Below are 14,290 nucleotides of genomic sequence, written 5' to 3'. Positions count from 1 at the left end.
CAACTTGTCACTTTGCCAATTTTGTCACGGTTGCAAGTCGAACCCGACAATAAATTACTCGCTCAATACGGATTTTTCTCGCATGATACATTGTTGGTTTTTTTTGGGTTTTTTTTTTTGCACGGCGTCGTGTGACCAAGATCTGACCAATTAGATTTCAACAATTTTGTCTGAGACGTGATACATAAACTTGCATCTTTATGACTTGTCCTACAGAGTCTATATTGCATAATTATCTGTATATAGCAATCAAACCATGAAAGTCGAATTATTTTTTGTAATCAATAATGAAGTTGATTTCAATCCAAAATCAGGTTGGAGAGAATGTGAATACAATTAAGTCAGATAAATACATGTATAAATGAAAACAAAATTTAGGAAGTTATTTAAAAAAGATGTTCATCTGCATACATGTGCTGTTGATAACTTTGAAATTGAATGCTGCGTTATCAACAAGAATGGACAAAACTCATTTTTACATGAAAATTAGTGCAATAGGATATACTAAATCGAATATGATAAATAAGATTAACATATATGTATGGATTTACATTTAGACATTGTAGTGATTGTTTGTTATACGTAAATCTAAAAAAAAAATGAGTTTGTACATAAGTACATTAAACACTGTACTCATCAACATGTGTGTATTACACTCCTTGTGTAAAAAGCTCATACTCATATTGCAAAGGAAACCTGTTTGTCGTCGGTCTGAATGAGACATAATACACATTACTATTGTTTGAATTTTATAAAACGGTTCTTTATATGAAAATGCAAATAACCTTAGCAAGAAAAGGATAAGATTCGCAGCTTGTGTAGGAGTTCTAATATGAAAAACAAAAAGTAACAGAGGTGACTTGCAATAAACATATAATATTTACAACATGTAAATGTATAAGCTCAATGAGAATCCCAAGCTAGCTGCTTAAAAGTTACAAAAGTAATTTTCAAATGATAATATTCAAACCGCTCTGTTATACGCAACTAAGCTTGACTGAATAGGCAAAACCATTCTAATATCAACAAACTTAGCGTAGGGAGTCAGCCATATACAGACTATATACTATATATATTTGGTATTACCATATTCCAGACGTGGAGAGGGTATCGGTCTCCATGATCTTTAATAAAAATCTTCACTACTAATATTGTTCCTGCTAGAAATAATGAAGAGGCATCTCGCCAAAAACTTATCTGCATTTCTTTATATGAAAAGACCGTTCAACGAAAACAAAATGTGGGGACGGGGAACAGTGACAGTAAAACCATGCCCCCTTTCCCTCCATCCTTTGTACGTTCAGAAATACATGTAACATATACCTGTCATTGTCAATGGTTTGTTTGAAGTACAAACAAATTGAAAACACGATTACTTTTCAATGTGTGTAGCGTGCAGTGGACTGCAAACCATTTTACATTCATGTTTGACACAATGGCAATGTTTATCTAACACTTAACAGCCTTCGGAAAATTCCTGGTGGTGTTTTGAATTAAAGACTTAAAAACTGGGACATTGTCTTCCGTAAACGCAGACCAATGCCAATTGATTGTTAACCATTTGTCATTTCCCTCCCCCAATATCATTATTTTCAGTCTCATTTTTGAAACTAACAAACGAAATCAAATTTGATTGTGTTGACGATGATTCTGAAGAATATCTTGGTCGTTTAGAAATGGTAAGGTAAGCCTAACACCGTTGTGTGCTCTATAAAATTCCTGAATTACCTACTTACATATATGATTGGGGGAGGTGTAATCAGTTACGCAATATCGCCCCTCTGAATCACCGATCTCTGTCCTTCGCTGTCAAAACATAACCATGCGCAAAATCTTACTGTATAGTTATTTTTTTTTTACTGCGTTGCACACATTTTTTGCTGTGTCGGACAAAATTTTTACGGAGTCGGAACAGCAGTCAAAACACAAATGAAGAACTCTCATTGACTCGTGTATAGCTTAATGACGTGGCTTCTAATTATAGATTGGACCATGCAAAAGTATTGATTATCTTGACCTCTAACCGCTATGCAAAGGTTACAATGCAAAGGCACCCTAGCCAAAACAGTTTCATGTACAGACTCTTGTTGATTTTTATATGTTGAATTTCTTAATAATCACTTCGATTACAGACACAGATTCAAACAGGAATTTTAACTGAAGAATGACCTGCTTCTGTTTCCCTCTTTCCCTCAGAATGAGGGCAAAAATGTAACATTTATATACATATTTTATCCACTGTCCGACGAACTGTATTTCTGAAAAATTGCCCCTGTGTATATAAATGTAAACCCCGTACTAGATTGGTTGTAAAATTACGACTACTTCAAACACGACCTCTCTACTACAGCTATGCATAAATTTGCCTATAGGTGGCGATAAACCGGAAACGCGATGACGAAAGCAAAATCCAACTGCTGGCAATATAAAGCAGCTACGCACTTTAAAAATTGTAATCAACAAATATATATAGATCAATTGTAATCATGCAACAAATATATATAGATCATATGAGGAAAACAAATTTTCCTTTTCATATATAAGGTTAATTCCAGATCATTTCTGTATAAATATGTACATGATTTTCAAATGTCTGTATAAATATGGGATTTTGAATATTGTATGTGAATATTTTGATACATAAATCTGCAATTGGCCTTGTGTTTCTTTTAAAGATGAAATCAAAATTGTAAAAATATGTTTACAAATGACGGATGAGAGACAGATATATGACAAAGAAAACTACTAGAAAAGCTATATTGAGGCCAAAATTTAAAAATATGTTTGTTTGTACTAATGTGACGGACCAAAAAAATTGCTGCCAACTCAAAAGTTATCGTATCAAAATAAAAAATTTTTTTTAGAAACATAATTTCCAGAAATACAACAGTCATTGTTCCTCATTTTAGATTTGCGATATTTTGCAAGTTTCGGTCAGCTAGCCATATTCCTAACACTACAACTCCAATATCATAATTCATAGAGGAAAGTATTCCTGGAGAATTGACACTGTACGGAGTTCAATATTTTTCGAAAACCATCGGCATTCCGAAAAAAGATGGACAAGTTTGACAGATTCATGCCGTCATCAGTGAAACTAAAATTCACTGAAAATAACAAAATTTTACAGTTTTCCAATCAAATCCACAATGGAGTGATGTGCTTGACGAAATAGCAGACCCACAGACGAAATCGAACTTCCGATATGTTCATAGAATTATTTTTGAACAGAATTAGTTTGAAGTAGTTGAATTAGTTTTTAAAGTTATCAAATTTCCCGTAATCACATACTTGAAAACATTTGCATGTAAAAGAAAACACTGAGTAGATTAATTATAAAGTAAATATTAATGGGAACCTTAAAACATTTGCCACTGGTTAGTCTGTTAGGTGTCTATAAATAGCCCACACATGTGAGGGAAATCCCAACATGATGTAGCCCTATTTGACTATACATGTAATTTTAACTCATACGCAAGTGTTTTGAAAGGGAGTAAAACAATGAATTACGATAGGTATATTTGATATTTTTGTTTCTCATAAACTTAGGCATGGTATTGTAGTAACAAAATGCACAGCTTTACACAGATAAGACCACCGATTTGGAAGTCTAACGCAAAGCTTTTACAAAGATGGGACCACAGATTTGGAAGTCTGAACTGGACACGTGACATCTTCTGAATAATATGCATTAGTAATGGTTAAAACACTACAGGAGAAATAATGTATGCATTGTCGATGTTCTGATGAAAATTAAAGCTTAATTAACTTGGTATTCAATCAGGTGGATCTTTATTTTTAAAAAATGCATATATACAATACTTAATCTGACATTCATATGATCATTAATATAAATGTGCTGGTATATATCCTGAATAAAACAATTTGCAAGTCTCAAACATGTTTATTTCTTCTTTTTTAATTTGGGTATTCAACTATTCATAATGTCAGGTCGTTCTATGGCATATGTGCTCTTCCAACAAGTCATGCAATGCATATCGACAGTCAATACAAAAATATGAGAACAAAAAAAATAAAAATAAAAATGAAATGCCTACCTATACCCACTACTGCCAGTCCTGGGTATGGTTAGTGCAAACTCAAATATTTTTATGTGTGGCCTGAGATTAGCAACAACCACGCTCACTAGGTGGCGCATCATGTTCTATTTTTATTTCTACAGGAAAAGTGGGACGAGGTTCCACCGTTTTTTACGGGCTAGTATGGATAAACCTAGAGCCTACGAATGATGCGAAGTTGATTGTTCGGATCTAAAATAGCTATAATATTTAGCGTATCTCATGAGATTAGGCACATTCCAGAAAATCCCTTCGAGATTGAAGCGGTTAAGCAGAGCGGGTATATTTAAACATTGACTTAACGGTGAAATACGCAATAAAGAGTGACATATAAATAAATTTTATACATGAATAAATTATTCTGAGGTCAAACATGGACAATTATTGCCCGTGTTCATATAGTATTTGATTGATTTAGATATCCAAGGAAAGATAACTCCCATTATTAACGTACACACAACGTACCGGAAGTATAAAATAATACAATGTTTATACATTTCTGAATGATGAGTGAATCTTTATTTTCATCAGAATCTTTTCCATCACACTCACAGACCATGTTCCGATAACCCTACCAGTGTACGCCTGCTAATCGATCAATTGCATAACAAGAGGTTATGTATAGAAATTAAAAGAGATCGATTTCCGGTTATGCAATCGATACCCAAATTTCACATGCATAGATGGTAAATTGCCTCAATGCAAGCAATTGTTGAGATTTTAATCAAAATATAAGAATGTGATTCGATGAGTAATTCTATTTTCTATTGTTTCACACTCTTATAAAATGCAAGGGTCATCGATTAGCAACGATTTTTGTCCTGAAGCGAGGGTCGGTGGAGCGAAAACGCTGTCAGAAAATCGTATTTACCAACAGGAATTTGTGTTTATTTCATTTTAAACATAATTGTCAATTTTCACCATTAGTTAACAACATTTGCGACCTAAGTTGCAGCAAAATTCGAACTTTGATTTGTGTATTATTTAGCAAATATACGAGGTAAATGACGTTGCCTATGCAAGCGATCCAAAAGTTATGAGGGAGAATTTAGGTTAAAAGTAAAAGAGATATCTCTCTAGGTAAAAGAGACATCTCTCTAAATGAAAGAGATATCTCTCTAAGTGAAAGAGATATCTCTTATTAAGAGAGATATCTCTAAAGATAAAGAGATATCTCTCATTTTAAAGAGAAATCTCTTTAAAATAAGAGATATCTCTTTAATTCAAAGAGATATCTTATTTTTCGAATAAATAGTAAAAGGGCTTGCCATAATTCTAGCTCCCATTTACTGTAAGAAAACTCACTTCCATGTAAAATAGTGAAAAAATAAATATGTTGAAAATTATAAAGTTTCAGAAACGTTTTAATTCCTTCATTTAAACTAATAATTACTGCATGTAATACAATTTAAGGTAATTCCCCATATATCACATCTAAATGTTGAAAACCTAACACATTTCTATCAAAATTTGCATGTAATTGGTCGAGAATGACAAAATTCATAAAAAAAATATGTTTAACAGCCTTTCCCAAAGTACAGTCACATCACTAACATGCAGCGTTAATATACATAGGTTTTGAGGCATTGACTCTATATAAACAATGGAAATATCTTTCTTTTATATGAATTGAAGAAAATATATTGCATTTGACTATTTTCAATAATTTTTCATCTACTGAACCATGCTGTTGGTTTCAAAGTGATGAAAATTAACACAAAGTAGTCCAAATTTTGACTTCATAGCTTATCATATCCAGAAAATTGTGACTTTTAAAACCTACAGATTTTGATGTTTTACCTTTACACTCTAGCAATCACTTGTCATAAGAGCAACGCCAACGTGGCATAATACACCCGTAGACTTTGCTCAAGGAAAACATATTTTAGTGGGATTCATATTTTAGTGAAATTAGCACTGTCTTCTGTGAGCTAATTCATTATTATGCTTGTAGAAATGGATATCAAGATATAAAGAGGGATAGCCTTAGAATGCGCTACTTCATAAATATGCTAACGGTTCGGTTTGTATCCTGCCCACAAGGTTTTCCTAATAAGTGATACTACGACCTTGACCTTTGACCTTGAAAAACAATAGGCACCTTCCTCTCATCATGATGACCAAATATACCAAGTTATAATATCCTGGAGCTTACGGTTCGGTTTGTATCCTGCCCACAAGGTTTTCCTAATAAGTGATACTACAACCTTGACCTTTGACCTTGAAAAACAATAGGCACCTTCCTCTCATCACAATGATCAAGTATATCAAGTTATAATATCCTGGAGCTTACGGTTCGGTCTGTATCCTGCCCACAAGGTTTTCCTAATAAGTGATACTACGACCTTGACCTTTGACCTTGAAAAACAATAGGCATCTTCCTCTCATCATGGTGATCAAATATACCACGTTATAATATCCTGGAGCTTACGGTTCGGTTTGTATCCTGCCCACAAGGTTTTCCTAAAAAGTGATACTACGACCTTGACCTTTGACCTTGAAAAACAATAGGCATCTTCCTCTCATCATGGTGATCAAATATACCAAGTTATAATATCCTGGAGCTTACGGTTCGGTTTGTACCCTGCCCACAAGGTTTTCCTAATAAGTGATACTACGACCTTGACCTTTGAAAACAATAGGCATCTTCCTCTTATCATGGTGATCAAATGTACCAAGTTGTAAAGTCCTAGGGCTTATGGTTCAGTATGCATCCTGCCCACAAGGTCCGGACAGACAGACGGACGACGCCATACCATAATATGTCCCGTCTTCGACGGGCGTATAAAAATTAGATGGAGTAGCGGACAATTTGAGAGCCAAGTGACCTCTCCACGTTAAAAACCCTGGAAAAATGCATATTGGAAAACATGCTTATTAATTCATCATTTACATTACTAAATTACCAATTCAAGAAATATCATAGGGTATTTTTCAAGACACAGTTTAAAACACTAAAGGTTTAAATACATGTACCTAACAAGAGTACCACAAACGGTACAATGTACGCCCGTCGGACAGTGAAATTCAACCTGCCAGTGGAAGCATATTGTGCACTCTGAATTGATACAACACACATTCTGAATAGAAAAGCCTTAAGGTGGGTCATGGTGCACCAATCCATCTGACATGTGAACCGATTATATATTTCACCGAGAGTGAGGTTGTGTCAAACAAACTGTCGGTGCAATATCTATTTATGATGATAAAAAGTCCAGGAAACCATTCATTTGATCTACTTTTAGCCCTAAAGTAGGTCATGGTGCACCAATTAAGTTGAAATGTTTGAAATGTGAACTGATTATGTATTTCTCTGAAAGAGAGGTTGTGACTACATTTCAGAGCAATACCTGTGACCATACCAAAAAAATCTGGAAAACTGTTTGACCTACTTCTACCCCTAAAGCACTGTAGGTCATAGTGCGCTAATCCAGCTGAAATGTTAACTGAACTTAAATTCCTCTGAGAGGAAGCCTTTGACTAAATATCAGGGCAATATCTGTATCCGTAATGAAAAAAAGCCCGGAAAACTGTTTGACCTATTTTTTTCCAAAAAGTAGGTCAAGGATGGACCAATCCAGCTGTAATGCAAACTGAACTTGTATTTCTCTGAGAGGAAGCCTTTGACTAGATTTCAGGGCAATATCTGTATCCATAATGAAAAAAAAAAGCCTGGAAAACTATTTGACCTACTTTTAGTCCTAATGTAGGTCATGAACAGACGGACCAATCCAGCTGAAATGCAAACTGAACTTGTATTCTTCTGAAAGGAAGCTAATGTGTAAATTTCAGGGCAATATCTGTATCTGTAACAAAAAAAGTCCGGAAAACTGTTTGACCTATTTATAGCCCTAAAGTAAGTCAAGGATGGACCAATCCAGCTGAAATGCAAACTCACTCTTACAATTTTTGAGGGGAAAATTGTGACCAAATTTTAAATTTATACATGCATCAGTTATGGAAAGAAGTCCGGAAAACATGACCCGGGATGGACGGACAGACAGTCAGCCAGACGGACAGCACCATAACATAACTGTACCGTGGAGCTTAAAATGCACAAGACAATGACGTGTCTTTGGCCATGAGAAAGAAAGTATGACCCATGATATATATGATGAATTCCTGTTTCACATTGTGAAATAACAAATCTATAGTCCAATCACATAGTGATTCACTTTCCATAGATTCAAAACATCAGACTAATCCATTGACTCTACGTCACATAAATACTGAGACATGATGTCACAATAGATGAAAAAAATTAAATAAGGCCGTCAGATCGTTGGAACAAACATAAAGCTATGTAGATTGGAGTGATTTTTACATTTGTTAACGCTTACTCAGAGAATTTAACCTTAAAAATTGGCTCTGTTACAACTTTTGGAAATTCGAATATTTTAAAACACCCGAATTCTGCATTCCGTCATCTCCTTGGCAATTTTTAATTCCTGGTAGTTTTTTAACATTCTTTGTAATGTTGAGATTCATATGTTGTTGTTTTTTTTTAAATTTTAAATATTTGTTGTTTAACAATGCTTTCAAACAATCATTCCTAATGGACAGGAATATGGTCTACACCATTCACCAAAATGTCATCGGGTTCGCTGAACGCACATGACAACGTTTGCGACTCGTGAATAATATGCTTCTAACGTTATTTGACGTGATACGGGGAAATAACTTAAGACTTGCAACATTGTCATAAGTTGTTTTGTAAAAAGGGACCCATGAACTTTACATAATTAGACATGCACTATCCTAACAATGATGTTCAGAAATAATATATTCAACTTTATAATATAGGTCTTTGTAATTCAAGAACGTACATTTATAGGTTATAGACTTTGTATGGGAAAATATATGATGACCAAGTTTTTTGGCGTTTAGACGGACTGAAGTCGTCATATTTTCCCATACAAATTCTAATATGATTACGGTGTGACCGTTGGGGCGAGCGCAGCACATCTGAATACATTTTCAGAAAATTTATATTGAAAACAAGGAAAACTGATCTGGTTCACTGCCAATACGTAGGATCACTGTATTGCTCTTCTCGCCAATGTAGGAACCAGTTTAGCGGGAAATGCAACGAGCGTGTTGTGACGTAGCCTGGTAGTTGTGACATGACTGTTTACATTTCTTGAGACAATATTTCAAAAAGAAAAAGAAAGGGGGAAGAATATGATTTTCATCCTTTCCTTTCAAATAAGAAAGGTTTGTAATACTTCAAAGATTTTTTTTATTATTATTTTACGAATCGAACCATCCGCCATTTTGTACGAGGGACTTCTGGGATTGGCGTAAAAAAAAATTTCTTGTTAGAGGTTGAGATTTAGCTCGGATTATTTCCCGCGCTCTAGTCATTAGAGCTCGCAGTACGAGCCAGCGCTCCGCGCTGGCTCGCTATAACCTTTTTATTATATACTTTCAATTTCCTTTAGAAACTAACAATGATTTTATTCTCGATTGAATTAAGGCGACCCAAACAAAAATAAAGTAAAATAGATGCATAAAATGGTCTTAAGTGTTTTATATGGATGATATTTAAAGAACTCTAGGGGAATACATTTATACTTCTGCTCACCTGATGATGTTTTCCCAGTAATGGAAATCCATGCTAGTAAATAAACTGCTGCAACACATGTTCGGTAACATATCTGAAAGTACAGAATTATGAAGTGTTGTTTATATTTAGAATCAATGTTTCTTGCACATTACAGTGTTCATGTACTGTATTCTCATTCATGAGTCTGCATGTGACAACAAGTTAAAAAGCTAATATTTCGTTTAACTGCACTGTGCACTCGAGGGTATAGTGTCTGTGAGACTGTGACTTATCCAAGAAATGAAGGGTCCATGAGCCTTACTAATCATAAATGTCCCCTGAATATCACACAATGAAAAATATTATCCATCTGCAGTACAACAAATCGTTTACTGCAATGTTATCAAAATGACATTACCTGGTCACTATAAATATATCAATATAGAGCAAGGCCTTGCGGTGGACTTGTCAGTCTCTCAAATTTCTTATTTAGCGCCATTATATCAACTTAAGTATTTTTGGAATTCCCAGCCCGATCGAAATATCCCCCCCCCCCCCCCCCCCCCCTTTACATTTCCATCAGATATATCTTATCCATAAAATGTTGTTTTTAGATATGATATGATAAACTTAACTCTTAATGCATGAACAAAAGAGTAACATTCTGTAAATATAATCATATGACTCAATATCAAATCAAAAAAAAGGGGGTGTTGGTGTACATGTAGGTGATGCCGATGATGATAAAAATAATGAAACAATTATCATGTACATTCAAAGATTTACAATCAATTCAACTGTTCAATATCATTTTATATTGTTACTTATCTTTGGCTGTTTAAACGATACGATGATTAATTTCACCCTCGTAAAATATATTTTTATAATATAGAATAGGTACTATCCATAGACTCATTTTTTAGATCTATATAAAATATCAAACAGAAAAAAGCATGTTTACCCTCTTCTGTAGATACATGTCCCGGAGATGCAGCATTCAGTATTCCAAGAAGGGCCCAGACGGCTCTTTTTATCCAGTAATGGATATTAGCACGAGACTCACGATGTTCGTTCGAATGGAATGCTTGAGTGGGATCTACTTGATGCGCTTCGGTGATCCGGGAGACGTTCTGCATTCAATGTACATTTCTAAAGTCTCTGTCCTTTCATGTGGACTCTTCACATGAACAAGCCAGTTGCGACATGAGATTTTATCATTTCAGGAGGGGAGGGGGTGAAAGCACATATCTGGATATATATATATTGTACAAGGTATCGCTCTATATAATATATCTGTAAGTTATTTGTATGAAGTATTATAGTCTCTATTGAGTTCCAATACTGACGTGGAAATGGGATTTTTCCAAACATACAAAATTTTTATCAGAATACAGTAGAATCGTAATTCATAAAAAGAAAAATATTTTACAGGTCCACGTTTTGCCGGTTGTTTTTGGGAGGTGGGGTGATTTGAGGGTTTTTTTTTTTTAACTCAACTGGGCTATCTTATTAGCTCAAGTGAGCTTTTATGATCATGAATGCGCTGCAGTTCTAAACATTGCGCGCATGAATCTTCATAAATATCCCTGACTACAACATTCAGAAGGAGTCCACCCTCCACCTGCTTCTTTGTCCCCGTGGTGGTGCCGTGGTAGCGCCGTGGTGGTGTCGTGGTAGTGCCGTGGTGGTGTCATGGTAGTGTCGTGGTAGCGCCGTGGTGGTGCCGTGGTAGTGCCAAGAAAAGGAGACCCGTCGTCCATCCGTAAACTTTACACATTTTTTACTTCTCCAGAACCACAGGGCCAATTTCAACCAAACTTGTCATACAGCATCTTTACGAAAGGGGGATTCAAAAATGTTCAAATGAGGAGTCACATCCTTTTCAAAGAGAAGATAATTAAGGAATTGTGAATATATGGTTGTATCTTTTACTGTAAAGAACCACTGAACCAGAAAAGACAAGACTTATGTGCAGTGTGGATTCAAAACTGCACGATGAGGCTACAATAGGGGATCAAAGTCTTACGTGGGGATAAATAGGGAAAATATTTTAAAATCTTTTTCTCAAGAATAACAGGGCCATAATTAGCCATAGTAATATGCAAGCATCCTCAGGTAGTGTAAATTCAAGTTTGTTCAAATCAAATATATCTCGTGGCGGAGGTAACAATAGGAAATTAACGTTCTACATGAGAATAGGTTGGGAAAATCTTCAAACCTTTCTTCTCAAGGGCAACGGGGCCATGATTAGTTATATTTCTATGCAAGCATCCTCAGGTAAAACAGATTTAAAGGATCAATTCAGGGTACAATGTAACAAAAGGAAAGATCTATAGGGGAGAACAGTATTCCGGGAAAAGTCACGTTGTTATATCAAGTTTCTGCCGTACATATATAGGAATTTTTCATATTTTCATTTCGAACCGATAATTTATTTCAAAGGCGGACCATGACACAGTATACGCGGCCTAAGAATTCGCTATCCCATAATGCCTAACTGGAAGAGATTGGTTTGTGAGCAAACGAACTCTGGCGGAAGTTTACGTTTGAACCACAACAAAAAACATGGCGTTAATCGTGGAGTGGTTATATATGATTAAGAAAATAAGATTTACATGCTTTTACGGATTTGATGTGTAACATCTCAGAACGACGTGAACTAGGGTAGACGAGATTCAAAATGGAGGAATACATGTCCACGAGCAATCTCTACCCAGAGTTATCGTTCCCGCTACGTTCCACTAATACCTCTGTCAACGTCTAAAAAGTTATATTAAAATGTACAAAAACTAACTTAGCATATCGAACTGTAATGATAATATCTGAGCAAATCAAACACTTCTCTGAATTTTTTTAAATCAGAAGATGGTAAATATGAGACACCTGAGCGAATTAGAAGGTTTATATAAATATTCATTCATTCAATAATACTAGTATAATCATGGAATTCGTTGTTTTTGTGAACCTATACTTTAAGATTTAAAGCATAAAACTTAAAGTTATAAAATTATTATTCATGATGCTATAGGTAAGTTTTGCCAAGAATCTTGTCATTTAGACGTTGACAGAGGTGTTGTACGCAGCGTAATACGCCCTCTGGTGAGAGATTGGTCCACGAGCTAATATTCGAATCAACGCCATTAGTACCAAACTTTTCAAGTTCCATAGGTATGGTTTAATTTTTCATTATTTTCCTACATTTTCGTTTTAAACATGTATATACGTGTTACCTATAGGGAGAGCTCCGCTCTCACGGCCCGAAGGGCCGTGAGAGGGCTTTCGCCCTCTATAATTGTGGTTGAATTTACAATGCATTTGCATCTATTTCTACCTACCTACCCTATTTTTTTCTGGAGTGTTAGATGAAACACAACTTCTTTTTTTTTTTTTTTTTTTTTTTTTTTTTTGGCCTCATTGTAGTATGTTACATATTTTTCAATAGTGTTACTTTAGGCCTATATGAAGTGGCGGATTTAGAAAGGAGGGGGGGGGGTCCAGCCCCCGCCCCCCCCTTTTCAACAAATTTTCAAAATGACGTTAGTAAAACACCAGACATGGCACCTTAAATGGCTAATATACTTGACTTTCACATACATGTGCCCCCCCCCCCTCCATTTTTTTTTTTACATCCTGGATCCACCACTTTGATATGTCTAATCTAATGAATCCGTCTAGTTTGAATTACAGGTATGCTGAAATAAACATTTTTGTAAAGTTTTGGGGAAAATTAAACAAGGAATGCGCAGTACATTAAATCATTTTAGAAAGCTAAAATTATAATTAATATTACGATGAATTGATTGGGAGTTGAACTATGTTCAATCTCCCTGGGTCATCACGCACTTTTCTGCGCAGTAATTTGTATTGATTTGTATAGTGGTCGTCAGCGGGGGTTCTGTGTCAGCTGATTTACTCCTAGGAAAATAAACATAAACTTTTATAAACATCCGCCATTAAATAATCCATGTAACTTTTCTGAATTAATCTAATTTTGATAATTGACATGTAAATAAATGCAATGATATTGTATTCAATTCAAAGATTTCGATCAAATTGATACTGATAGACATAGAAAAATAAAAGATAAGTTGAAAATTGTCGTTTGTAACGCAGCGTCACCTATAAACATTGATAGGGAAACGAACGACAACTGCACACAAGCCCTATTGACACCGTTGCGCGAAATATCGAATATGGTGCGAAACCTCAGAAAATTTACAAGAAATAACTCTACAACATTGTGTATGTGTATATATTTGGGTTTTTTTAAATGTGATATAAAAAATGCTAGATGTTACATGTAGATTGAATTAAAACACGTCATTCCCAGTCAACAACTTTCGATTGGGATCGGAATACGAAATAAAATTTCTTATATCCGGTGGCAAAGTGAAACTGCTTCATGCTTCAAGTTATTGAATTACGTAGTAATTGCACGTTACACATTAGAGAACTGTTCCTTTTAATAAAGAAAGTCACAAAATAGATACAAAATGAGTGTACCTTATTCATTACTGTTACCGAGCTTTCGTCGTCTATAATCTCGAAATGGCGTGTTTCGCTGCGCTTGATGACGGTAAGGTCCACATTTTCTACGTGAGTAGTGTGATATTTGTTTATGAATTTTTTGCGCATACATGGTATGTCTCGGCTAGGAATAATGGAA

General features: G+C 35.1%; 1 protein-coding gene across 1 annotated transcript in view; it reads right to left on the bottom strand.

Annotated features, from left to right (window-relative positions):
• LOC130046880 (uncharacterized) overlaps positions 1-10,761 on the bottom strand; it is a 15,080-nt gene extending 4,319 nt beyond the window's left edge. Inside the window, exons 1-2 of the mRNA XM_056140336.1 lie at positions 10,586-10,761; positions 9,664-9,736 (exon numbers count right to left, since the gene is read on the bottom strand). Coding sequence (XP_055996311.1) covers positions 9,664-9,736; positions 10,586-10,621 — 109 coding nt within the window. The 5' untranslated portion in view covers positions 10,622-10,761. The remainder of the gene's footprint in view (positions 1-9,663; positions 9,737-10,585) is intronic.
• Between the last annotated feature and the right edge of the window lie 3,529 nt (positions 10,762-14,290).

The sequence above is a fragment of the Ostrea edulis genome, chromosome 6 (assembly GCF_947568905.1).
Source record: "Ostrea edulis chromosome 6, xbOstEdul1.1, whole genome shotgun sequence".
NCBI lineage: Eukaryota > Metazoa > Mollusca > Bivalvia > Ostreida > Ostreidae > Ostrea > Ostrea edulis.
This window is presented reverse-complemented; position numbering and strand designations above follow the sequence as displayed.